We start from the raw sequence: 24,840 nt of genomic DNA on the forward strand, positions 1-24,840 counted from the left end.
CTTATAAAACTGACTACTAGGGACAAATTACAATCAAAAATATGCACCACAACAGTATTACTGCTACTATGCTCAAAAGACAACAGTTGTCATTAATTACTTAGTTTCAGATCCTCAGTAGTTTGCAGTATATAGTGCAATAAATCTCCTTTGCTACCCTGAAATCACAAAGTACCCTGTCAAGTAGTTTAGAAAAATGTTGTACCAAATTTACGTCATGAAAATAAATTGCACGGCTTCATCATGAACTTTGAGTTATCAGGTTAATTTTTAAATGCTTTTTGCAGCCACCTGTCCTGAAGAGACCCCAGTGACTGCAGAGCCCTTTCCTGAGCCTACTGTAAATTACAAAAATAACAAAATCATATATGCTTGGGCAAGTGTTTTCCAAGAAGGACATACACACTCTAAATTTTTTGGGTTTTTTTTTTTTGTTTGTTTGTTTTTTTTTCCTCAGAATCCCTGACCATCTGGTTTTGGTCCCAAGAGGGCCTGTGAATTGAGTTACTTTGGGTTTTTTTGACAGACTACATAAAGCTACCTTTAATTTTCAATAGCAATTTTGGGAAGAGCTGTGGGGAGTGTTCAAGAGCTGAAGATCTTGGAGTAGCAATCCTGTAGCAGTTCTGTTGCCTTGCTAGTATTATTTTACTATTTCCAATGGAATGTCTAACTCTTGGCCTGCCTACACTTCCTGTGCTAGAACTTCATTTTATCATCCCTTCAGGGAGCCTGACCATGTTGCAAAATAATGGAAAGTCTTCCTGACTTTATGAAGGTGACAACCATTTTATTGAATTTTCTGAATTTGTTGATTGCTAATAGGAAAGAATGTAAGAAGAAGCTTGGCCCTGGACTGCAAGTCAGGACTGATCACTAATTTTGCTTTAGGTTATACCCTCACCAATGTGATTTCAATGGTAATTCTACGTTTCTGTCATGGCCAGTGAAGATAAAAGCATCATTTGTATCTGCATGGAGGAACTAAATCTCTTGGAATTTACTTTGGTTTTCAAAGGATACCTTCATGAAAAATAAAGACACTTTTTCAGCAATTGGCTTTGCTTTAACATGTAGATGAAGCAGGGCTCTTCCTAAATTAGAAAACCTTAGGCCTATGATCACTTTAAAGAACATTTCTTCAGTGTTAACATATAAAAATAGAATATTGGAATATTGGCTGAAAAGTGTTTCAGGATACAGTCAAATTTCTGCAGGGAATCAATGCTCATTCGTCTTCAACAGATTGGAGACTGTTACACAAATTGCCAGGTGCACTTGCTTATCATTATGTAGCAGCAAGAACTGGGAACAGAACATTGCTATTCACCGAAATAGACTGAAGAGACCACAATGCATAACTGCTCAGTTAAAATCTTCAAACAAATCTCTTTTATTACTTTCACTTTATTTTTTTTAATTGTGTGAAAAATGTGTACTTTGTGATTGGCTTTTCACAAATATTAAAATGGATATTTTATGTGTTATGTTAAAAAGTTATACTATATTAATCCTTTTCAGTAGTGTGTTAAAAATAGTTTTAGGCTATAACATAGTATTAAAATAAAAACTATGTGACATAAGATACATGTTCTAACTAGCTCAAGAAATTCTTCGTACAGTGATAACAGCAGCAAGACACCTACATCTCCAAGAGAAGAATTATTGCCTCTTTATCTGAAAATACACTCTTTCTACTACCTCCTTTTTGTCTTTGAGATGCCAACAGGATTAAGGGGGGGAAAGTTAACAGTAACCAGAGAAATCCCTAGTTTAAAAGGAATGTATGCATCATGTATGAGATATATGAATAGGCAACAGGCTATTGCTTTTAAGGGTTTGTTAGTGAGCCATGCTTTCAAGAGGAAAGCATCCAAACATTCATAATTCTTTGCTTTTGTTGTCCTTTATTGTCCTAACTCTGATTGTCCAAATTCTTATTGCTCTAATTTGTATTACTATTTTTATAACCATTTTATTACTATTAAACTTTTAAAATTTTAAAACAAGTGATTGGCATTTTTCACAAATTGTAAGTAACAGAACAGATCAAGTCTGACACTTTTGCAGCATCATGATGAGCAGTGCAGGAACAGGTTACTTTTTTATTCAGCTTAAAAGTGATAAGAAAGAGTGCTTTCTAGTACACAGGAAATTTAGTGGCATCATCTGGCACTCATCATTTGGGAAACACTTCACTTGGAATGGGTTGGTCATTGAGAACAGCCAGCATGTTTGCTATTGCTTCTTCTGCCATCATACGGATGGCCTGAACTGTTGCGGTTCCAATGTGCGGGGTTATGATGACGTTATTCAGGTTTAATAAAGGATGATCTCTGGAAGAAATGGAAAGAACAGAATGTGTTACACAAGGAACTTACTCTGCTGCTATCCCATGCTAGTTGTGAAGAACAGCAACAGCCCATTCAGACCAAAGCACAGAACAAGCATGAAGCTGGCGGATGCTTGCTTACACGTTTCTTCTTCTCCATCCGTCTTGCTCATTGCCTGGCCCATGAGTCAGGCTGGCAAAGACCCATCAGAGGTGGGAAAGAGGAATAACTTGTTTATTTATGATTGTGCAAGACAGTCTGAGGTTTTGCCCTTACACAATGAGACTCCGGTGGAGAGCAAAATTATGAGCACACTTTGAACACAGTTTAAAACAATTCAGATTAACAGACTGGGAAAGAAGTTTCTTTACCTTGGCAGAGGCTCAGGGTTTGTCACGTCCAGAGCTGCAGCCCTAATAATCTTATTCTGGAGAGCTTCTACCAATGCATCTTGATCAATAACTGCACCTGCATTGAAATTAAATATTGATATCCTGATGAGGTTAATTAACACATTTTTACCTATAAGGGGGGGGAAGGTCTCCAGGGTCAAATGAGAAAAAGTAGAGGATCTTTATCTTGTTAGAAAATAGAATGCCTTTTTAATAATTATTAACCAAACAAACCAAAGATTTTATTTATTAACCTTTAATTATAGGATGATTATGGTCCACTGCATAAGATTTTTCTAGGGATGAGACCAATACCAGTTTCAGCCTTTTCCTCATTTTGACACTTCCTGTATTATTATAGACAAAGCATTTAATCTCTGCAGATTTTCCACTCTTTTATCTCTGCTTTGTTTACTGATAATCTCTCTCATATGCTCGTTCAGTGCCAACAGAGCTGTTATCCCATGTGAGGCTTCCTTTCTACACTGCTGTTCCAAATGTTACTTAATATTTTCCCTTGTACCCCATTCTCCCTCACTGATGATAAACTTTTCAGTTATTTCCACTAAAACCCTCTGTTTCTAGAATAAGGCTAAAGAGAACCAACCATCTGCTGAGCATCCCTAATTTCCAGAGGGCCTTTGAAGACACAGCATATGATCCATGTAAGTCACAGATTTGTAGACTGCCAGCTACTTCATGACTCAAACAACAGAGGGATATCACAGACTGAGGTTGGAGAGGGGAATATCAACACAATCAGACAAAAGATGACCTTAAGTGTGGAGCCAGAAACAGTGATTTCAGATCCTCCTACCTCGGCTGATGTTTATAAGAGTAGCTGTGGGTTTCATCAGCTCTAGCTCCTTTTTCCCAATCAGTTTGTGAGTCTCAGGAGTCAGGTTCACAACCAACATAACAAAGTCAGATTGCTGCAGCAAGTCTTCCATCTTTGCACAGTAGTGGGCACCAACAGCCTCTTCCTCCTCCTTTCTTCTGAAGGAAAAATGCAGAAATCCCCAAATTGACACAACTATTTCTAACTGAGTTTAACAATCAGTCAGCCCTAGGAGAGTTCCAGAAAGCACAGAAACTGAGAGGTTTGAGACCAACACAAAGGATAAGCCATTGATAGGCTTAGTTGGTAGAGTGGATGCAGAAAGGATGTGGGCTAGAGGGAGCAAGAGGCTACAGGAGTGGTGGGACACTGGAGGAATGATGTCTGTGTGAAAGCACAGCACACAGGCAAGATGAGGTTAGGAGGCTGGGGATGCAGTCAGACCCTGCTCTTCTCTCCTGTGTCTATGCCAATTCCTGTGGAAACTTTCCTTGTCTGACATGCCAGTTAGGACTTGTGATTGAAAAGAAATGAACTGTGAAAGAAAGGGAACTAGAGATCCATGAGAAATGAAGGCCTTTGTCATTGGTGCCAGTGTGATGAGAGATCTGGCTAGGGTGAGGAGACTGGCTGGGAGGAACAGGGATGCTGCCAGAAGCCTGAAGAAGAGTCTGAGAGGGAACACCATGAGGGCACAAGACCTGGTTTGCTTGTACAACATCTCCCAAATGCTTACACAGTCCTTGTTTCAAACTGATAGTGGCTAACCAGGACAGGGCAAGAGCAGGGGGAACTGCTTCCTGAAAGGAGCAGGAGGGACCCAAAGTGAGGAAGTGGTGGCACAGTGGTGCTTGTCACACTGCTTACAACTGCCACAAGTGCACAGGAAGGCTGGGGACAGAGCAGAGCTGTGGCTTCTGTCACTGCCCCATGGACAATTAACTGCAGAAAACAGAAATGCAGAAACCTTTACCTCTGGATTCTGTTATGGTACAGGATCCTCATATTGAAGGCTCTGGCTCTCTGAGCCACTTTGTATCCAATGCTGCCCATCCCAATGATCCCAAGTGTTGCTCTGGTTACTTCCACTCCCAGCCAGTCAACAGCAAAATACTTTGTGTCTGGAGACACGGCAATGTGGCAGCCTGCGTGGAAATACAGGTTGAATGGGTACAAATAAGCCATAAATGGAGGCCTGGGGGAAATAAAAGGTTCATCACCATTACAGCAGTGGGGCTCTGGAGCACCCTTTACAAAACACCTTTGTTGATTTGGACCAGTTTATATAAGGGCCTGGATGGTGCCAATTCCTGCATCCAAGCCTGAAGCCTGTGTAACACAGTGGGATCCTGGCTGGGTACTGTGCTGGAAGGAGTGACTCCTTGGGGAATTAACTTTTCCACAGCTGGTGTGTTTTCTTGGAAGTTCAAAAATAGCTTCTTTGAAACCACCTGTAAGCACTGACTTCACTTTTTTTTTCAGCTGGGGTAAATCTCACCGTTTCTCTCCTGCATCACAACCCAAACCAGTCTCACTCCTTGAGTAGGGGTGAAGGTTTCAAATTCCAGCTCAGCCAGGGATCTCAGTGAGCTTTTACACAAAGAACTTGAGGTTCAAAAAGATACAATAGTGAGAAAATATCACTGGGAAGAGATGTTATTTCATGCTCAGGGGTGGAGCAGCAGTGACAAGAAGACCATGAGTCCCTGAAGAGAGAGGCAGCTTCTTATGAAGGTCTCTTCCTTCCTTCCTTCCCCAGAAAGGCATTGCTCAGCAAGGGAGTGGGGAAAGAACCTGCTTTTAGGGACACAAACTAATGCTGCTGGAACAACTTATAACAGCTTTGTCAAAAGGATTATCATCTATTTCAAAAATAATGCTGATGCTCTTCAGGAAATACAACCCACTGGTTTAGACAAACTGATCCACAGAGGTAGGAAAAAGAAGAATTTATACTAATTACTGCTCTGGAGTTGGAGATGTGGCCACTAATGCTCTGTATCTTCCTGCAGCTCCTAATGCTTCTTTCAAGGGGAAATGGAAAGTGATGGCATTCAATTTGGATGCACTCTGGCACTCTGTATTCAGTTTTCACAGCTATAAACAACCCTCCCAGTGAACAGCCAGAGAAGAATGAAGCCCCAGACATTATTCCAAACAGGATATCACATAACTTTTAAGTGCAAAATTTAGACAAAAGCCTTACTCTTGTCACTGTTGCCCTAAAAAGAAGTAAGACATAGGAGAAGTAGATGCCTCTGAAAGTTAAGGCCTGTGAAAATTTTTCCCTGTAAAAGCATCCCAAATATTGATTCAGAAAGATCATCTCTCTCACAGCAAAAGCAAAGTGTGCCAAAGAAGTAGCTAGGACCAAGAAAATTTAAAACACTACCTTCCACTAGTCTTCTGGCAGAGGCCAGCATCAAGGCCATTCCTATGTCTGCTGTTGGGTCTGCCACAGCGTGCGGGGTGTTGGTCACTTTCACACCAAAGCTCGAGATCATTTTCAAGTCTAAGTGATCCACTCCAACCCCAGAGTTTGCAATCACCTTTAAATTAGGCAGGCTTTCTAGAAGCTCACGGTCAATAGTTGGCCTGCACTCAAACACAAAAACAGATTGGATTTTTTTTCTCATTTCTTCTTTGTTTCCAAGAAATTCCTTCATGGTGATAAGGTGAAAGTGTTTCTTCAAAAGTGCTGCAAGGTCTTCTAGCACGCCATGAGTTCCTCCTATATCCAGGATCAAAACAGCTGGCAACTCTCCTTCTTCCATGACCTGAAATGGAGGAATAGAAGAAATACTCCTTTGTTTAGGAGAACACTCTGAAAGGAGCAATGATGTTCCTTTAAAAGTTATCATTTAAATTCACATGTGTAGATCAGGAAACTGATGGAACTCAATAGTGCTTTTAATCCACAGGCACTTGGTACTAGTGTGGTATGTCAGACAAATTCCAAGTACTTTTACCAAGTGCTGATTTAGACTATAACACCAAGGAATATCTACACTCTTACATCCAAATCCAGTCCTACAAGCTGTTCTTCTCAAAGAGTTTCATTTTGCTCCTGAATCAATACTGATTTAATACAAAACTAGTAGCTTTTCCAGTAGCTTACTCACCAATGCCTTCTATAAGTAGTGCTACGAAACAGAGGCTGCTAGAAATTTAATCAAAGTTTCTTGCCTGTTGGTTATGGTTGGTGAAGCCAGAGGCAATGTAGGATGGCACTGAGGCCCAGATGGTTCTGACAAGGATTCTTTATGTCTAACAAATTTGCACAATGAAGGGCCACCCTTGGATAGCTGTTAGACTGCTTGCCTTCAGTGTTTTAAACATTCAGATCTGTACCTGAACTTACCTTATGCAAAATTTAGCACACTTATGTGCTGAACCAGTGAGGAAGAGCACTAGAGGAGATACCACTGATAACACAGTCTTTCATGCTAGAACTTTCCTCTGCCCTGAGAGTTTTGATCCCAGTCCTCTCTACAGCACTCCAGCAAATGCACTCTGCAATAAGATAGGGGCTCTACATACAACCAAACACCTAATTAGAACTCCTATTGGCAAAAGTGGTAGTTGAAGATTTCCTGCATATCTTGACAATAGCTGTGCCTAATTTCCTACAATTCTTTTTGCTGTGCTCTACTGACTTTTGATCTCCATCCCATTCTATCTCCTAGGCTTGTGTCCAAGAAACCTGATGTTTTGCTACCTGAATCAGAACAATTTTCCACAACAGTATGCTGATTTATTCTGGGCACACAATGCTGGCCAGCTGTGTCCTGCTGCTTCACTCCTCTCACAAAAGCCTTCTGTGAGTAATCAGAACTCAAACCTGTATCAATGTAGGTTGGAAGTTTTTGTCAACCATGTTTACCCTTGTCCTGAGCAAACTCAGACTTATCCCAACCACATCTATTAAATGGCTTACAATCTTGGCAGCAGTACTGCTATTTTATCCTGGCCTTGATGTGCATTTCTGCTGCAGTTTCAGTCTGCTGCTGGACATGGGCTTGAAGGGGCCTCCATGCTAGGACAGGTCTGCAGTTCACCACAATGTCTCTGATAATACTATCTGGTTCTCAACTGCAGCAAACAAAGCAATGAGGTGAACAGTGCAGCCAAATTGCAAAGGAAGACCGTGTTTTTATATACATCTCATCTTTTTTTTTTTTGCCAGCTGAAGTTGTCAGCTACATCTAGTTGTCAAAATTGTGCAAACTTCCCCAGGTGTAGTTTGCATTTCTTAAAGAGTATCACACAACATTACTAGGATAAACTAGATTTGTGTTGCAGAATGAATGATGCATAGAATAAAAGAGGAGTTGATGTCATATTGTGATGGCATTGTCCAGCTTCATGAATGATCAGAATCTGGTAAACCTGGAGGGCAGCTAAACTTTTGCTGTTAAGCAGGGAAAACTGGGCACCAGACATGATCAAGTGACTAGCAGATGCCAGTGAGGCAGCACTGTATTACTCCATTTGCTTTCATCACCACCTCCTGCCCTATTACAATACACCACACATGATGGGCAGAGCCAGACTTGCTTTCACTTTGGAAGCACTTCCTACACTTCAGAAACAGAAAGGTGACCCACAAGGAAGCCTCTAGTTATAAACAAACCAGTGCACTAGAAGCAGGCTAGTGGCATGTTGATGGATCTTTCAACAAGCGTGGGCATGCTGAGCCTGCCACCATTCCATTCCAGCTGTGTTTGATGCACGTGTGACCCATTCACTGCCTATAGCACTGGTCCAACAACTGGTGTTCTGCTCACCACAGGTACAATCTTAAAAAAATCACACTGATAACAGGAAATTAAAAATACTTAAAGGAACCTCACAGAAGGAAGGGGGCTCTCCAGATACCAACCTTGGTCCCAGTGCTTATTGTTCGTCTTCCAGCACTAAGTTGGCGCGTCCTGTACCTCTGTTTGTAAATCACACTTCTGTGACAGCAAAGTCCATGAGAAGCAATAACTGGATGAAAAAATTTGTAAGCCAAATTTGACTGGCCAAACATCAAAGGAATCAGTTTTGACAGACTTGATGCTTTGCTCCTGAACATAATTATTCAGTTATCAGATGTCTTCTCCAGTGTGCTAAATGTAACACCTGTCAAGGATATGACAATTTTGGTTTTGGACTAGTTCCATCTGTGTTATCAACAAGTTCTTTTTTTTTTTTTAAGTTGTCTCTTCTCCTTTTGTATTTACATAAGACTATATGCTTCCATGTAGGTAAGCAGTCATAATCGTAGTAAATCATTGATATAAGATAACTGTACTAAGTTCTGGTCCTGCCATTGCAGAGAAAACTTTGAAAATATGACTTAGATTGAGACAACGGGGCAAATACGTTTAAGTATTAACTTCAGTGCTAACTGAAATTGACCTTATTTCATCTGTGGAGCTTGACTCACTCCTCCTGCGGAGTTTCACTCACAGATTTGTTGGCTGGCACTGCTCTATCACCTTGGACTTAAACAAATCATAATAAAATAAACGATGTAATTTTTCCTAGCCCAGTTTTCAATTAAAATTAACAGCCTGCGTTATTCAGGATCAATTCCTCCCACTAACTTCTCTAAATAAGAAGACTAATTATACCTGAGCGACGACCACAAAGCACTGACCAGGGCTGGTTTCTTTCCGACGACGCGCCTACCACAGCTCGATCCCGCGGCAGCTGAAAAGCCGGGAGCTCACGGCTCCTGCTCGGGGCCGGGCACATCCGCTCCTGCCCAGCCCCGCTCCCTTAACCCTGCCTGCCCGGGCACCGCCAGCTCCGGGGCTGGCGATTTCCAGGGAAGCTCCGGCACGGGGATCACCACCCCCGCTGCCTCTGCCCCTGTCTGCAGCCGGACCGGGCTCCCTCTCCTTTCCCCCGCCCTCTCCCTCTCCTTCTCCCCTCCCCGGACGTCCTAAAAAGGTGATAAAGCAAGACGAGGACTCGGATGGTTTTTGGAGAGCTCAGCACATGTGGGGCAAAGCTATTTGCCACCAATTGACATTGTTCCCCACGGCCCTGGCTGCAGTTTGTGGGGAATTTTTATAGTGGAGACTATGTTTTTGTCCCTGCCTGCTGCAAGCTAACCTTTCAAATGAGTGTCTGCTGTGGAATTAAGGAAACAGATTGGTCTGGGATGGCCTATGCCAATGGCCAGCTCGATTCTGGAAGCCAGTGCTGGAATGTGCTGGTTTTGCTGCTGACCACTTCCACTGGTGGGTTTGTCCAGAGTGCTCCCGTAGTGGTGCTTGGATCACCGGAGTGATGATGGAGCCCATGGAACCCCAGAGTGGGCCTGGGAGTGGCTGGGCATGAAAATTGTCATTGCTGTGGGTGAATACACTGAGAAAACCTCCCACAGCCAGGAGATGCCATAGCACAGAACCACGGAATTGCTGGGCTGGAAGGGACCTTAAAGAGCATCTGGACCCAGCCCTCTGCCATGGGCATGGACACCTTTCGCTACACCAGGGTGCTCAGAGCCCCGTCCAACCTGGCCTTGAACTCTTCCAGGAATGGGGCATCCACAGCTTCTCTGAGCGTATCTCCTTGATCAAATCCCATGGAGGTTACAGGGAATGTACAACATCAGAGCGGTCAGCAGCAGAGAGTAGGAGACCTGGGCTCTGATCACCTCTGTTTCACCCTCCCCGTGCTAGCCGGCATCACCAATCCCCACGGCACGGCTCCACATCGCACCTGCGAGGGGGGACGCGGATGTCCCTGCCCAGCCCGTGCCCGCCCGTTCGGCGGCGGGGTCTCCTCCCGTCGGGAACGCGCCGGTCCGCCCCGCGCCCTGCCGGAAATGCGCGTTCCCGTGCCCGCCCTTCCGCTTCCCGCCCGTCCCGGCGCTGCCGCCGCTCCGTGTCTCTGAGGGAAGGACGCCCGCGGGGTGCGCTGGGGACGGGCCGCGCCGGGATGGGCGGGCCGGGGGGGCGCTCGGTGCCCGCCGGCGCCCCGGGAGGGCCCGGGGAGGGCTCGGGCTGTCAGCTGCATGGGCATCCCTGTCGTCCCGCAGGCTCCCCAGCCGGCCGCCAGGATGTCGTACATGCTGCCGCACTTGCACAATGGGTGGCAGGTGGACCAGGCCATCCTGTCGGAGGAGGACCGGGTCGTGGTCATCCGCTTCGGGCACGACTGGGACCCCACGTGCATGAAGATGGATGAGGTCCTGTACAGCATCGCCGAGAAGGTAAACGGGAGCTTTCTGCTCCTTCTGAGCTCAGTGTTCCCCATGGCTTGCTTGGAGCCTGGGGCAGCTTGTAACCGGGGTTCTGCACAGGTATCCCAGCTTTAGGAGGCAGCGGGAAAGTTGTGTGGTTTCACTTTCACGAATGTCTCCTAAAGACTGCTCTGATGTTTGCAGTGTTCTGGGGGGTGAAAAGAGCGTCGCAGGTGTTCGGAAATCGAGGGTGCTGCCAGTCAATAACCCATGACTGAGGGAGCATCGGCATTCAGGCAGAAACAGTGCTCGGTGGTAGGGCTGCTGCGGCTCCGGGTAACGCAGCACTCTCACTTCACAGTGGAAATGTACCTTCAGATTTCCATCTGAGTAGCTTGAAAAGTTACTTTCATTTTGGCTCTTAAGAATGGTGAGGCACTTAAATGTGCAGGATGGTATTGATTAATCTGTCACTCATATAATTCTGATTAATCTGTCAGCAATATTAATCTGTCAGTGATGTTATCCATGGACACCAGTAGCATTCTGCTGAATTGCATGGACTGAATAAAATTTTAAGAGCCAAACTCCACAGCTGTTTTCAGATGGAAACTGAATGATTACAAACAGCTGGTCACTTACTTAAGAAAGATACATAGATAGGAAAAACTAGACTGTTAGGATACACAATCACCTACAATTTACCTTTTCATATATTTGCTAAAGTTTTTGCGACACGATAGATGTAGAATATTGACAGCTCTTTAACTGAGCCACATGAAGGAAGAAACAAAAATATCTGAATCAGAAATGGTAACTTGGGTAGGAAAAAGTGTCAGCTATCATAGAAATCACAGAATGGTTTGGGTTGGAAGGGATCTTAAAGATTATCTCATTCCAACTCTCCTGCTCTCCTGCACAGGTTGCTCAAGGCCCCATCCAGCCTGGCCTTGAACACTGCAATGAATGGAGCATCCAGAACTTCGCTGCCTTCATAGAAAGTTCTGTGCATGCTGCATAGATTGACATGGAGTTGTTTTTGTGGTTTACTTTGCCTTCTGAAGTTTTTTAAAATAACTTGTGTCTTGAAAATCCCCACAATTAAAGATCTATACCCACAGCCAGCGTTAAGATGTATTAGAATGCAGTAAAGAGTTGTGACATGTTTTAATACTGTTGTTTTGTATTCAGCCTGGTGGGAGTGTTATGCTCAGATACTGTTAGTATGGACTTGAGGCAGGATGCTTGGAAATTTCGAAGACCTGTTGGCAGCTAGGGGTGACTGGGGGAAGAAAGAACAAAGTAACTTCTTATTTAAAAATCTCCCTCTGCAGAAATGTCAAATTAAAGAGGGAGATCCTACCTCATCCTCTTGCTTACAAGCCATGTTTGGATCTCTGCTGTTTTAAAGAGTGAGTAAAAGTTCCAATTGTCCAGGTGTTTATTCTAGAGAATAATACAGAATGTTGATGCATTATAAATGCAGGCTACGTCTGAAGGCAATGTGACCGTATTTTACATTTGTTACCCTGGTGCAATATTCTTTTAGACTGCAGCATGTTTTTGGGTAGCAGTAATATTTATCTGTATTTTATGATAGGATAACAGGGTTTTCTTTTCAGTTTTCGTGGAAAAAGAAACTAGAATGCTATCTGAAAGTACAAAGCAGATTGTACTGAAATGTACTCCACTTGCAGCTGACTGGATTTTCTCCCCTAGTGTTATATGAAAAAGAAGCAAGGTTTCACTGAATGTCAAAACAAATCATAATTGTAAGATGTTAGATTTTTTTTTTGCTTTGTCAGGGGTTCAATCAAACATTGATTGAAGCAAGAATTGAGTTTCACAAATTTTGTCTTAATGACCTTTTCTAAAAATACACTTTTTTCTTTTCTTTAAAGGGAACTCATAATTATAAACCTATCCCCTAAAATACAGGGATTGGTTTGCTAAATTGATGCACCTTGTTTAAGAAATTATTTATTTATGAGTGAATAGTGTAAATTAGGTAACTTGTATTGGATCAGTTTGGGTTTAGGGAGGATTTTTCAAATGTTGTGCATTTATTTAACCATAATCAGAAGTGTGAATAGCTGTGGTTTTTCCTCGAACATAAGTTGTGCCTCTGCATTTCTGCTAAGGTTACATGAAAAGTGAGAGAGGAAAAGAAGGTGGGGCAGGGAAAGAGGTAGCTGTGAAAAAAGCATATAGGTATTTTAGCTACTGGTGTTTATAATTAAAAGCTGATTAGTCTCTGTTCCTGTATTTTTTCCCTGCAAGTTTCTTGACTGTAAAGCAGTGTTTTGTTCTTCAAAACAGAAAAAACACTGTCTAGAAACTGGTTAGAAAGATGAGAAGGAGGAATCTTGGATCTTGTTCCAGATTTCCTTGGATATTTGGGCTGTAAGGTTTGCTTTTCAAAGGCAGCTGAAATCTTTTAACAACTGAAAAAACAGGAGCATTACTTACCTCTGACAGGAATTTCAAGAAACTTCACGATTTTTGTCAGTCATCCTGGGCATTAATCGTAGTGTCAATCTCATGTTGTAGGAATGAATTTATTTATTTTTTAGAAGGATATTGTTAATTAAGGAAGTCAGGGAGGAGAACTTCAGAGGACAAATGAGTCCCATGGCAAATGATTTTTCCTACCTCTGTGTTTCCCATTTACTAGCAAGTATGTGAAGACAGGATACAGAATCTTTATCTGATGTTAAAAGTCCTATAGATTCCTCTGCTTTATAGTCTTGAGCCATTCAGTGTAAAGATTTCATAGCAGTCCTCAGGCAGAGACAGTTCTGTGAAGTATTCAAACAGCCTGGAACAGTGGCCAGGCAGTAATATACTTCTGGGTTTTCCACATGCATCTTGAGCCATGTGGATTGATTGGACTGATCTATGAAATTACCATCACTGGGGAGAAGGGGCAAAACTGCAGCCCAACCTATGAAAAGAGGTCACACAGTTTTGAATCTATGCTGCTGTTTGACTTACGTCTCCTACTCTACCCTGTCCCCATGGAACAAGCAGCTCCAACAGCCTGGTAAGGCAGAGAAAGTTTTGAATTGAAAGAGAGATAAGGGAAGTCAGGAGTGTCAGAAATAGTTAATATCTGTCTCTGAAAATGCTTTTATCTTCCATTGTTGCACAAGTGGGGTGCTGCCCAGAAGGAGGTGTCTCACTAGAGTTTTGATTTTTTTCTTCAGAAAGCAGTTGACTTACTGCAACAAATTTACTGTATTTAGTGTATGTTATGAGGTTAAGCACTTTCAGAGTAAACTTGTGTTATTATGTGTTTAACTTCTAAAATACTACAAGGTTTTTTTCATATTGTCTCTACAGTAAAATTTTGGTTTGTATTAACAAATTCAGTGTAGTCCCCCTTGTAACTACTGCCACTGCTTGTATTTACTTGGATTTGCATGTTTAGAGTTGTATTTTATTCTTGTTCTGAGGTGTCCATACTGTATCCTCAGTTACAACTCACAAATCAGGTAGAAAACTTGTTAGCAACCACTGCCTTGACAGGGTAGCAAAGCTGGTTTTGTACAGGAATGTAGGTTTTCAACTGACAGCTCTGTCTGAGCAATGGATTCACATCCCAGCAGAGAGAGGTCGGCCTTTGGTTTGTCTCCACAAACCGTGCACTTCCACAGCAGTCTGAATCCATAAATACTTCCCCTGTTTTTGCTTAAATCAAAGCTTTTTTGTGAATTAGAACTGGCTGTGTGTGAAGTTGGCTCAGATGATGCTCTGTACTGCTGCTGTCTTGGCTCCAATATTGTGTCTGAGACAGGAACTGCTTCTTCAGGCTCTAAAACTGGTCAGTACTGTGCAAAAAGAGACATCTGAGTCTCTGCAAGGCTTGTCTCGTGTTGAAATGAAATGCCTCTTGGTGACAAGCTTGCTTAGCCTGGCACATTAAATTGCCCAGCCCCTAAACATTACATAGGCCACTGCAGTTCTTCTGCATCACCCTCTCCATGTATTTATCTCGTCGCTCCTTAGGCCTGAATTCCTATTTCCTATTGCTATCCTTGGCAGCTGGTGCCCAAACTCAACAGAGCACACACTCATTCAATGTGCTTTGTAAGCTAGCTTGTTTTGGAGTGGTGATCATGCCAAATTTGAAATTAGGAAAGCGAGGGGTAAAGAACAGAGCAGCTTTTAAAGTTTTGAATTAAAATTTGAGTCCAGCTTTAAGGTCTGCTTCAGACTCAATATGAGCTTTTCAGCAGGTGACTCTCATCAGTTTCACTTCTATGAAAGTAGGTCAGACAGAAGGAAGATTCAATTAATGTCTTGGATGCCTGGGTCCTGGTGATGACTTGCACATGATTTGAGTGATCCAGTCCTTTTTAGTAAGATTTATGTAACGAAATAAGACTTTTATAGTCGTTTCTCTTGTATGAAATCCTAGGCTGTTGATGAAGCACTGCTAGTGACATGCATTTCTGGTTCTGCAACAACTCAACTAAATTAAATGCATATAGCGTCAAACTAACTTTAAAAGGTTTTTTTGTTCTAGTGCTATCTGAAGTACAGAGTTCTTGAAAGTAAAATTTTGGTTTAGGAGTGCTTATGCAGTGGTATTCTGGTGCAACATGTAAATCTCCTTGGACTAGTCTTTCACCGAACAAAACAAGTCCTAAGAATATTTTATTAAAATAATTTTTCAAGCTCCAAATTAAGTAATTGTTCAGAGATGGTGTGCTCTGTCAAAAGTGCTGAGTGTGTTGTAGAAATTTCCCCACATGGTGAAGGTGTGCTGCTGATGCTAAAAATGCCAGCAGGGTGGAAGAAGTAATGATAGGATAAAATGAAAATGGCTCCTCAGGTGTTTTGTTTTCTAAAAAAAGGATCAACCACCCCACAACTGCCTGCCAGGGCTCACCAGGGAATAGCTTCAGTCACTTCTCAGCTAAATTGGGCTGCCTCTGAACATCCCATTAAGGTTCTTAGAAGTCTTTAATGTAAAATTGAAATGAGTGTGAAGGATCCCTTCAGAGGGTTTGATATTATGACTGTTTTAGTTTACATGGCTTTACCTCCTGCCTGATTTAGAACATAGGGATGTTTTCATTGGAATGTTGACTGAACCTGGGACTCTAACTGGCTCCATAAAAGCACAGTAAAAACTTTAAATTCTGCTTCGCTCTAGAAGAAATTTTACTTCTTTGCTAGTAATACTTACTTGTATTCTTGAAGTGTGATTATTTTTATAATTTTGAAACTGTCTTGAAGCAGAAGTCCATAAAAATTTATTTACTCTGTGCTTCTGAGGGTTTTTTTTGTAAATAAACATTTCCATACTTTCTCAGTAAAGTGCCTATTAGGATGTCTATGTACAAGCTACACAATATTTTTCTCATACAAACTAATCCTGCTCTGTGAACTAAAATAAAATATTGTTCCATCGGGCAGGTATTATACTCATCATAGCATTTCCAGACTTTTGATAGAAAAAAATTAACAAGTGAGAAGTATTCTCACAAAAAGTGCATTCGTCATAGATTTTAGACCATGTGTGTCAACCTCAGGCTGGTAATTCTGGGCAGCCAAATGGGAGGGACTAAAATTGTGTTAGCAGGTAACTGAGGATGGGGAGACACAATTGTGGGCTCCTGGTGTAGTGCAAAAGCGATTGATAATATACCTTATAGTTTATGCATTCTGACTTAGAATGTGATGTGTGTGAGTGTGTAATTTCTACTGTGCACTTAGGAGCTAAGTTTAGAAACCAAAATTTCCCCTAATTCCACTTACTAACAAGTATGCTACATCTAGGAAACAAAAGTATGCCATGGTTTTCTTGCAGGAATGAAGGCATTGACTGTGACACTAGAGGGGAGGGATTCTTTTCCATCTGAGTAACTCTGCAGAATGAAAGCCAGTTTTACCAGAATTGTTCATACTTCTCATCAAGGTCTTATTTCTTTAGCAATTGCACTTTTAAATTTTAGCTTTGCACCTCTCAGTAAAAGCTACTAGTTTTTAAATTAAATTATAAGTTTACAATTTTACACAAATTGGATGTTTTAGAGGGGGAAGAATGCTTGGAGGCAGGCACCAGGGCATTGTAGATCATTAATTTTCTGAAGTCTATAAGCAGCTGATGACACAGGCAAAATGTGTCAGCTTGGCTTGCACAAAGCAACTATTCTACTTCTTTAGAGCTGTGCATGTCACTGTGAGTTCTCAGCTCTATATAAAGGGCATTTGTTTCTCTGGATGTTGATTTAGCATAGTATCTTTCCAGTTTACACTGGATGTGAAATGAGCTTCTTGGCTATATTGAAAAATATTTTCCATGTTAATTGGTTGTTGTGATTAACAATAAAAGCAAGGCTGTTTATTCTGATTTTATGACTTAATAATTTGGAAAATAAATGTTACAATAATGAAAGCTTATGCCTTTTAATTGGTAATATATATAGCTTTTGTATTTCCTGTTTTCTTCTGTTTAGGTTAAAAACTTTGCTGTTATTTATCTTGTGGACATCACTGAAGTACCAGACTTCAACAAGATGTATGAGTTGTATGATCCCTGTACCGTCATGTTTTTCTTCAGGTATGTGATGGTTCTGGAATGTAACTCATTTAAGGTTTCTGTTTGTCAAATACAGTGTCTCAGCAGATCATTTCCAAATGCATAATAGCACACTGATGCCTATATTTACATTGCTCTACAGAAGAGTAAACTGATTTTATAGGAAAATGGTTTGTTTTCCAATCAGCCTGGTAACAGTGTTTGATAATAGAGTGTAAATTAATGATAGTGAAAAATGGGTTTATTATCCATTTTTCTTAGTTTTAAATCTCAAACTTCCTGTAGAGAATACTGTAGTAACATAGCAGTCAAGCTTGCCAAACTTGCTTTCAAGATAAATCAAAAGTAATAAGGTTTTTTTGGAGTTAAGGTTCCTACATTGATGAGATAAAATGTTCTACTGACAAGCATGGAAGTCTCTCTGGAGATAGAGAGTAATGGGAAAGAAATACAAACAATAAGGAATATGATGAAGATAATTGCACTGAGTAACCATTTTGGGGGCATGTTAGGAGTTCTTATTCTTCCTTTAAAAATTGGCAGTAAAATGTCAGTTTAAGTGAGAGGAGTAATGATTGTTTTGCAAGCCTGTTTATGTTATAAGGGCTTCCTTTGATCCTACAAAGCATTTGGGGTGGGGTATAAGATTTCTTTCTGAATTATAATACCATATTAACCTGTTTTTTTGTTCTTCCTCTTTAAAGGAACAAGCACATCATGATTGATTTAGGTACAGGTAATAACAACAAGATCAACTGGGCAATGGAAGATAAGCAGGAGATGATTGACATTATAGAAACTGTTTATAGAGGAGCCCGCAAAGGTCGAGGTTTGGTGGTATCGCCGAAAGATTATTCCACTAAATACAGATATTGATGTTTCTTTGGGCTGCCTTTTCTCATAATCCTATGCCCAGTTACATTTTTTCCTGTGTATGTGTATACATAAATGTATATTAAAAGAAAAAAAACCTACAAGTCCTTGAATATTGAGCATAATTTGAATGATTTAAAATATTTGAGTTCTGTTTGAGAAGCAGAAAACTTAAAGCCTGGACGTGTCTTGAATATTACTGCAGTAATATTGTAGCTGAATTTTGGGGTTTTCTTTTTTAAAGACTCTCCTTTGTTATCCTTTTGGTATTACATATTTTTGCACACAAAAAGCCTGTTTGCAAAAAAAGCATTTTAAATTGTTTCATTTGCTTTTATTACACAAATATCTAGGAAAATTATACTATAGTTTTTTTAAAGAATAAAGTGAGTTCCACTTATTCACCTTAATTTTTTTTCAGCTAATGAAATTTGACAGTGAGTAGAGATGGGTGCAAGTCTGTAATGTTGAAGATGACTTCTGTTGGGATTTCCTTGCGTATCATACTAGTCCCCTGTATCCACTAAAAATGTGAATAAAACAAGGTGCATTTATTAGTATTTAACAGAACTCAGAGAAAACATCTCCTGTGACTTTGCTCACCACCACACCCACATCAGCCTAATGGACTTGTGGTGCCAGACTCCTTTTCCATGGTGGCTGGGCACTCACTTTGAAGCACTTGGTGAATTGTGCAGTGCCAAAGCATAATTGCACTTCTGGAGCTGGCTGCAGACAGCAGCTAAGGAAACCAAAAGCTATGCTGTCACTTGACCTCCAGTTTGCCTAATAGTATACCAAAATGCACATGTACTTGGGAGACTTGGATTGGATTCCACTGTGGCATAGCTTTTGAAATTGCCATTTGCATTTCTGACAACTTTTATGGTAATGGAGTTGATGTTGTGTGGGGGCTTGTTTGTTTTTTAAACTGATACATGCATATTTACAGGATTCATTAAAACCAAACCAGGCTAGCACCCGTCTCCAGAAAGAAGAAATCCAGTTTGTTACAAGCCGAAGAATTTATTTCTATTACCAAGTGTGTTGTAGAGGATTTAGAAAGTGTGAAGAAAGTAAAACAAAAGGGTCTCAATTTCTGCTGAAGTTAATCTGGTTTAGAGTGGTTACTGATTTGGAATAATTTATGTTGGAAGGAAATGTCAGCCTCCCAGTCATAGTAGGTTCCGCATAGTCAGGTTGCCCAGGATCATGTCCAGCGTTGAGTTGGTTGGACTAGATGATCTTCAAAATGCCTTCCAACCTTGATGATTCCATGTTCTCTAAGGATGGAGATTCTTCAGCCTTTCTGGAAGTCCTGTTCTGCTGTTTGAGCACCTTCATAGGTGAAAAAGATGTTCCTTGCACCTAGCTGGAATTTTCCATGTTTCAGCTTGTGTTGAGTAACCCTGGTGTGCAACACATTCAACAAGAGTCTGTTCCCCGTGCTCGGCAATGGGGTCCTGGTTGGCAGAAAAAAGCCACAGTCCTTTCTTTAGGCTGGACTAAGAGATTTCTCTCAAACCTTGTATCTGCTGTAGCCCACTCCATCTTGGTGGCTCTGTTTCACCTCCCTCACACCACTGCATCTCTTGAATGGGCAGCCCCCAAACTGACAGAATATTGTGGGTGTGGTCACGGGTGAATGGAGGGGGAATGACTTGCTGGCCCTACTTTGTGCTCATACTGACCAGTGGGTTGCTGCAGCCCTTACTGCCTGGGCACCCTGCCCACTCAGCCAACCTTTCCTCCAGACCCCTTTCCTGCAAAGTAGTGCCAGCCAGCCCCTCACACCTGCCCAGCTTGGCATTTTGAACTTCAGCAAGGTCCTGTTGGCCCACTTCTCCAGCCTGTCCTCCAGCATACCAACCTCTCCCCCCAGTCTGACAGTATGTGCAAGTCTACACTGATTAAAGCCTTAATTGGAATGATTTCTTCATCTTAATGAAGGCTGTAATAGAAGCATTTCTCCCTCATTAGCTGAGGTATTTTGCTAACCTGGCAATGCTTCAGTTTCCACATTTTTGGTAAAAGGTTCCCATTACATTTCAAACTAAATCGTCCCTGCAGAGTACCTATGTTTTGGTATACGACCACGTTAAATTTAGTGCAGATGTCCTGTTTTCTGACTACCAATTTCTTCTTCTGGATGTGCCTGGTAACTAGAATTCCTCATCTATTTCCAGGTCTTTAAATAAAATAAACTATTTTCATCAAAACAGCTAACATTAAAGAATTGAAATTGTCACAATATAAATACCTGGGTGATGTTACCTGCACTGGTGTGCACAGCTTTGGGTGGGCTTGTGCAAAGAGTAACAACTGAGCAGTTGTAGCCTACAAATACTGCCATTTTTTTAGTACAGAATGGTTTATTCTAAGAACATATAAGTTAAAAAGGCAACAAATCTTACTGTTTTACTATTAAAATAAATACATTTTCATTCATTGAAAACATTTGTGATTGGATAAGTTCACTATATAGAATGTAGTTTTCTATCCAAAACAGTGGCTTTGCCTTCTCTGAAACTAACAGTTCTTTTTCAGCTTCAGGAAATAGTGTCCCACTTAGATGAACAAACCCAGCTTTCTATTTTTTCCTGGGGCAATGGTTTAATTTTTTTTCAAGGTTCTGTTATGACATGATACAAATACATTTGTTTTCCCTTAATATTTTTTTGTCAGTGTGACTCTAGACTGGAAAATGTCGGAGTCAGTGCTATGCCGTTCTACCTTCATCTTCCTCAAACACATCCTCATTTCAGTGCTGCACAGATACAGTGAATAAGTAGGTTAGTGATTTATTCATGACTGTGATTCAGCATGGAGATAGGAAGATATCTCTCTTTGTACCGTTAAATACATCTTTGTGGATTGTCTTTCTGCATTTCTGAAAATTACTGCATACCTTGTGCAAAAGGCATCAGAATGAACAGATACCTAAATTACTTCAGAATATTGACAGACATTTATGTCTTTCACTGCGTAAGAAGTTCCAATGACAAGAGGAATTGATGTGTCTCAATTTGAATCAGGAAAGTGTGCAACAACAGGAAGACAACATCACTTGCATCCACAGCACATGGAAGCAGTGCTGCCTCATAAATACTGAGATCACAGAGTCAGCCATCCATCAGGGAGGGAGCTGGCATGTGCAAGAGACAGATATAAAATCCAGAACACAATCCTGATATGTAGTATCATTTTGTAATACGAAGTGATTCACTATAGCTTACTGCTGTGTTTGTGGTGAGTGTGTGTGAGGGGTGTGCTCCAAGCCACACTGAGAAGCTGTAGCAGGTTTAAAAGCAGAGGTACATAAATTGACACCAGCGAGCATCCTCAGCTAGGTCAGCATACCTGAGGGGCAGGACTGGTGGGCAGGAACACTTCAAGCTACACACATTTCCCTATGAATGGACAGCCTCGGTTTACACACTTGGGGTGAGTTAGCACTGCCCCCTTGTATATTGCACTCAGCTGGAACAGGCAGTAAGATGCAGTTTTTGTTTTGTAAAAGTGGTCATGTTCTTTGTCTCTTGGCAAAAAAAAAAAAAAAATCCAAGGTATATTAAATATGTTTTTTAAAAAGCACACTTTCAAATCCAAGAAAATGCAGGTACACTAAATACGTAAACACCATTACTTGCTCACCACTCAAAACTAAATGGAAATGCATAAACCACAGAAAAACTTAAGTAAGTGTCTTTACTCCCAATTCTTCATCACTGTTTTCTACCCCAGCGTCTGTCATCAGGTCAGCAACGCGCTTCTCAAGGTCATTGATGCGCTCGCCCATTTCTTCCAGTAAAAAGTTAAAGATAACTTCTATAAATAAGAGTTCTACATTTTTACAAGTTTTTTCTTCTGTAAGAAGAACAAGCAGCTTTCTTCCAGATGTGTCAGTCTTTTACTTGTTCACGTTTAATGTAAGATGAAGCATGCACAAGGTCGTATTTTAGAATACAATCCCTCATTCTCTTACAACAGATAACAATTCAAATTCTTAGTATCAAAAGCCTTTGCAAATACTCATGAGTGAACTGTGTGAGAGCATGTTTTCTTTCTGAGGAACTCTTTTAAGTGATACCATACAGGTAACCTACAGAATTAGAATATGAATGCTACTCAAACATTATTCAGGAAGCAGATGCTTCCTGAAAGGTCAAGTTTCAGAAAAAAAAAATTAATAAATGCTTCAGAAAGCAGAGGTAGTTTCTGTAAGCACATGTAATAAGAAAGCTAAGAGCCCCTTCAGGTCTGATTTTCTTCTTTTGAGGGCTCACCTTGTCATGCTCAGGCCAACAGCTGTTTTTAAACCGTGGCTCGTTTGAATTGCATTTTTGGAGATGGATGCTTTTTTAAATGCACCTTTGGAATCTTTACACATAATTCAATGCTTATTTTACTTGAAAGCCAGAATTGCTGCACAGAGACTACAGTGCTACTTGTAGTGAAACACATTTTAGGGTTTCCTTCTTAAAAAAAGGGATCTATAAGCAGACTGGGGCGGGGGTAAGTCAGGTGCCTGTACGTCACAGGTGTTTACCCCGTCACACATTCTGGGCTAATTTGATGTTTACAAGAGAAGCCCACCCCGCTGTTGGAAGCAAAGAGCCCACCCGCACCCATCAGCGCGTAGGAGGCCCAGCCGCGGGATCCCGAACCCAGCCGCGGCACCCCACGTTCCAAAGAGGATATTTCTCAGCGTCAGCTTCTCCGTCAGAGCCTCAAAATTCTCCTGCAGCCGGCAGAGCAGATTTTCCGCCTGCAGGGAAAGGGAGAAATGAACACCGGGGAAGCAGAAGGCAGGGCCCCGGCCGCACGGGACCCCGCAGCAGGACACCCGCCCGGCCCCGCTCACCAGCTGCGGCAGCTCCGCGGTTCCCAGCGGCTCCGCGGCCGCCATCGACTCCGGCTCCGCGGGCGCGGCGGGGCGGGCACAGAGCGCACGGCCCCGCCCGCAGCGCTCCGCGGGCAGTCGGGGAGTCCTTCGCTGTCAATTCTTTATTTGCTGGAGAAAGCGTCCTTCCGCGCGGCAGTAACTGAATAAGGATGCCGAGGTTTGATCTTAAGATGTCTTATAATTTTATTTTTTTCAAAGGTTTGCTTCCTTTTCTCCCGTGCAATTAGTTTTGCGTGAAGGAGTGGTAAAAATACCGTGGTGGTTGAAGTTCCTTGCACTGCAATGCCGAGCGAGATAACATCAAAGGCATCAGCAAGAGTCGCATGGTGCCTCTTGCAGCACCAGCATCTAGGTCATCCCTGGCTTTTGGCTGCACAGTGTAAAAAAGCTCCCAGTGCATCTATTACAGAGGTGTCTTTCTTCTGGATGCTGAGACTGTTGCCTGATGTAAATGAAGAGGTTTTCATTTCACTGTGCCTGTATGGTTAGGAGCATATCACTGTTAGGCAATAAATTACCTTAGTCAATTACTTTGAGTAATTACATATGCTAAATATACCAAATATGTGTCTTCATGCACAAAAAATTTCTGAGCTGGGAATTACTTCAGTTGCTGTAAGCCTACCACTTAGAATCTTTCGTAATAAACTTAATTGTTCTCCTTCTTGACCTTCCCCACCTCATTTGAGAGGGCGTGTTAATCTCTGAGGTGAAATTCTGGCATCAAAGCAAACCTCCGCATTGCTACCTGCTTCCCATAATTGTAGCTTCTCTGTACAGCCTTATTTTTTCCCACTCTTGCAGGTAGTCCTTGTTGTAGAAAGAAAAATCAAGCACATTTTGCAAAGCTTGAGTGTCCTAACAGTATTACTGCACTAGAAAGCTTCTAGATAAACAAGTTGAACAATATTATGCATGTAGATAGGGTTTGCTTTTGTATGTAGCCACTAGCTTCAACCATACAGCCTTTTTGTTCTATTGCATAAGTAATAAGGAACAATTGGTGCTTCTTACCTGTTTATTTGTCGATAATAAATATTCTTTCCTTTAAGGCTAGGTAGTAGTAGTAGCTAGAGGTGTAGTATTTTTGCATTTTTACTTCCGATAACAGCCATAGTCTTCCTGGTTTTCCCTCCTTCCAGAAGAGCTACAAAAGCTTCTCTGTCATGCAGCAATATTTTCTCCCAGAGGCAGTAGAAGTGGCTCTGTCTGCTTGTGCCCAGTTATCTTGAACAAAGCCATAGAGTCCTATTCATAGTGAAGAGCTTGGAAGGATAAAGAAGCAGCTGGAAATGCAGAGGAGCAAGCATTATACAGCCAACCAATTCACAGGAATCTCACTACATCTTTGTAGTGCCACATTTTAGCAATGGCCAGGTTACGGTTCAACTGAAAACAAGCATGACTTGATAAAAGGTATTCTGTAATTAGCTCCTCATTTTTGTGAGGTAGGTCAGCGTGGTCAAAATAGAAAAAAAAATATAGTATCCAGCTGGCACAGCAATGAAGGACAGGCAATTAAAAGTGTGAAAGAGACTGAAAAATATTTGCCATGCATTTCCCCCTTCAAAGGTCTGGTTCTTTTACTTTGTAGGCTCAGCAGCTGATGTGAATGGCCCTCTTAGTTCAGATCTGGAGCTGAATGAGGCCAAGAGTGCACAGCTGGGTTTAGGAAATAAAAATGGAAGTGTCTTTAAAGCTAAAAGTAGTCATGGAAAAGTTCCAGACTTCAGAAAGCCTAAGAATAGAAGAGACAAATGACAGGACC

At 41.6% G+C, this 24,840-nt stretch overlaps 3 protein-coding genes across 7 annotated transcripts; 1 reads left to right on the plus strand and 2 right to left on the minus strand.

Moving 5' to 3' along the window:
• Positions 1-1,369: 1,369 nt before the first annotated feature.
• On the minus strand, positions 1,370-10,359 carry LOC118694121 (probable 2-ketogluconate reductase). Of its 4 annotated transcripts, none has more exons than XM_036395065.1 (7): positions 10,281-10,359; positions 8,446-8,687; positions 5,956-6,340; positions 4,537-4,708; positions 3,543-3,721; positions 2,705-2,801; positions 1,370-2,336 (listed from the first exon to the last, which is right to left on the minus strand). In XM_036395065.1, exons 2-7 carry the CDS (start codon positions 8,638-8,640, stop codon positions 2,180-2,182), a joined length of 1,185 nt encoding a protein of 394 aa, XP_036250958.1. In that variant the 5' UTR covers positions 8,641-8,687; positions 10,281-10,359; the 3' UTR covers positions 1,370-2,179. The 4 variants fall into 4 exon arrangements, with proteins under 4 accessions (XP_036250958.1, XP_036250967.1, XP_036250976.1 ...); XM_036395074.1 differs by lacking the exon at positions 10,281-10,359 and adding an exon at positions 9,182-9,304; XM_036395083.1 differs by lacking the exon at positions 8,446-8,687 and having other exon boundaries at positions 10,281-10,357.
• A 27-nt stretch (positions 10,360-10,386) lies between these two features.
• On the plus strand, positions 10,387-18,566 carry TXNL4A (thioredoxin like 4A). Of its 2 annotated transcripts, none has more exons than XM_036402328.2 (4): positions 10,387-10,473; positions 10,600-10,773; positions 17,211-17,314; positions 17,998-18,566. In XM_036402328.2, the coding sequence occupies exons 2-4, from the start codon at positions 10,621-10,623 to the stop codon at positions 18,167-18,169; spliced, it is 429 nt and encodes a 142-aa protein (XP_036258221.1). In that variant the 5' UTR covers positions 10,387-10,473; positions 10,600-10,620; the 3' UTR covers positions 18,170-18,566. The 2 variants fall into 2 exon arrangements, with proteins under 2 accessions (XP_036258221.1, XP_036258228.1); XM_036402335.2 differs by lacking the exon at positions 10,387-10,473 and adding an exon at positions 12,078-12,155 and having other exon boundaries at positions 10,660-10,773.
• Positions 18,567-19,172: 606 nt separating this feature from the next.
• On the minus strand, positions 19,173-24,216 carry HSBP1L1 (heat shock factor binding protein 1 like 1). The gene is given in 6 exon segments (XM_054514767.1): positions 19,173-21,631; positions 21,634-21,646; positions 21,879-21,973; positions 22,868-22,934; positions 23,031-23,549; positions 24,087-24,216. Coding segments are annotated over 5 exon segments (294 nt in total). The 5' UTR covers positions 23,076-23,549; positions 24,087-24,216; the 3' UTR covers positions 19,173-21,557.
• Positions 24,217-24,840: the final 624 nt, after the last annotated feature.

The sequence above is a fragment of the Molothrus ater genome, chromosome 1 (assembly GCF_012460135.2).
Source record: "Molothrus ater isolate BHLD 08-10-18 breed brown headed cowbird chromosome 1, BPBGC_Mater_1.1, whole genome shotgun sequence".
In the NCBI taxonomy this organism is placed as follows: domain Eukaryota; kingdom Metazoa; phylum Chordata; class Aves; order Passeriformes; family Icteridae; genus Molothrus; species Molothrus ater.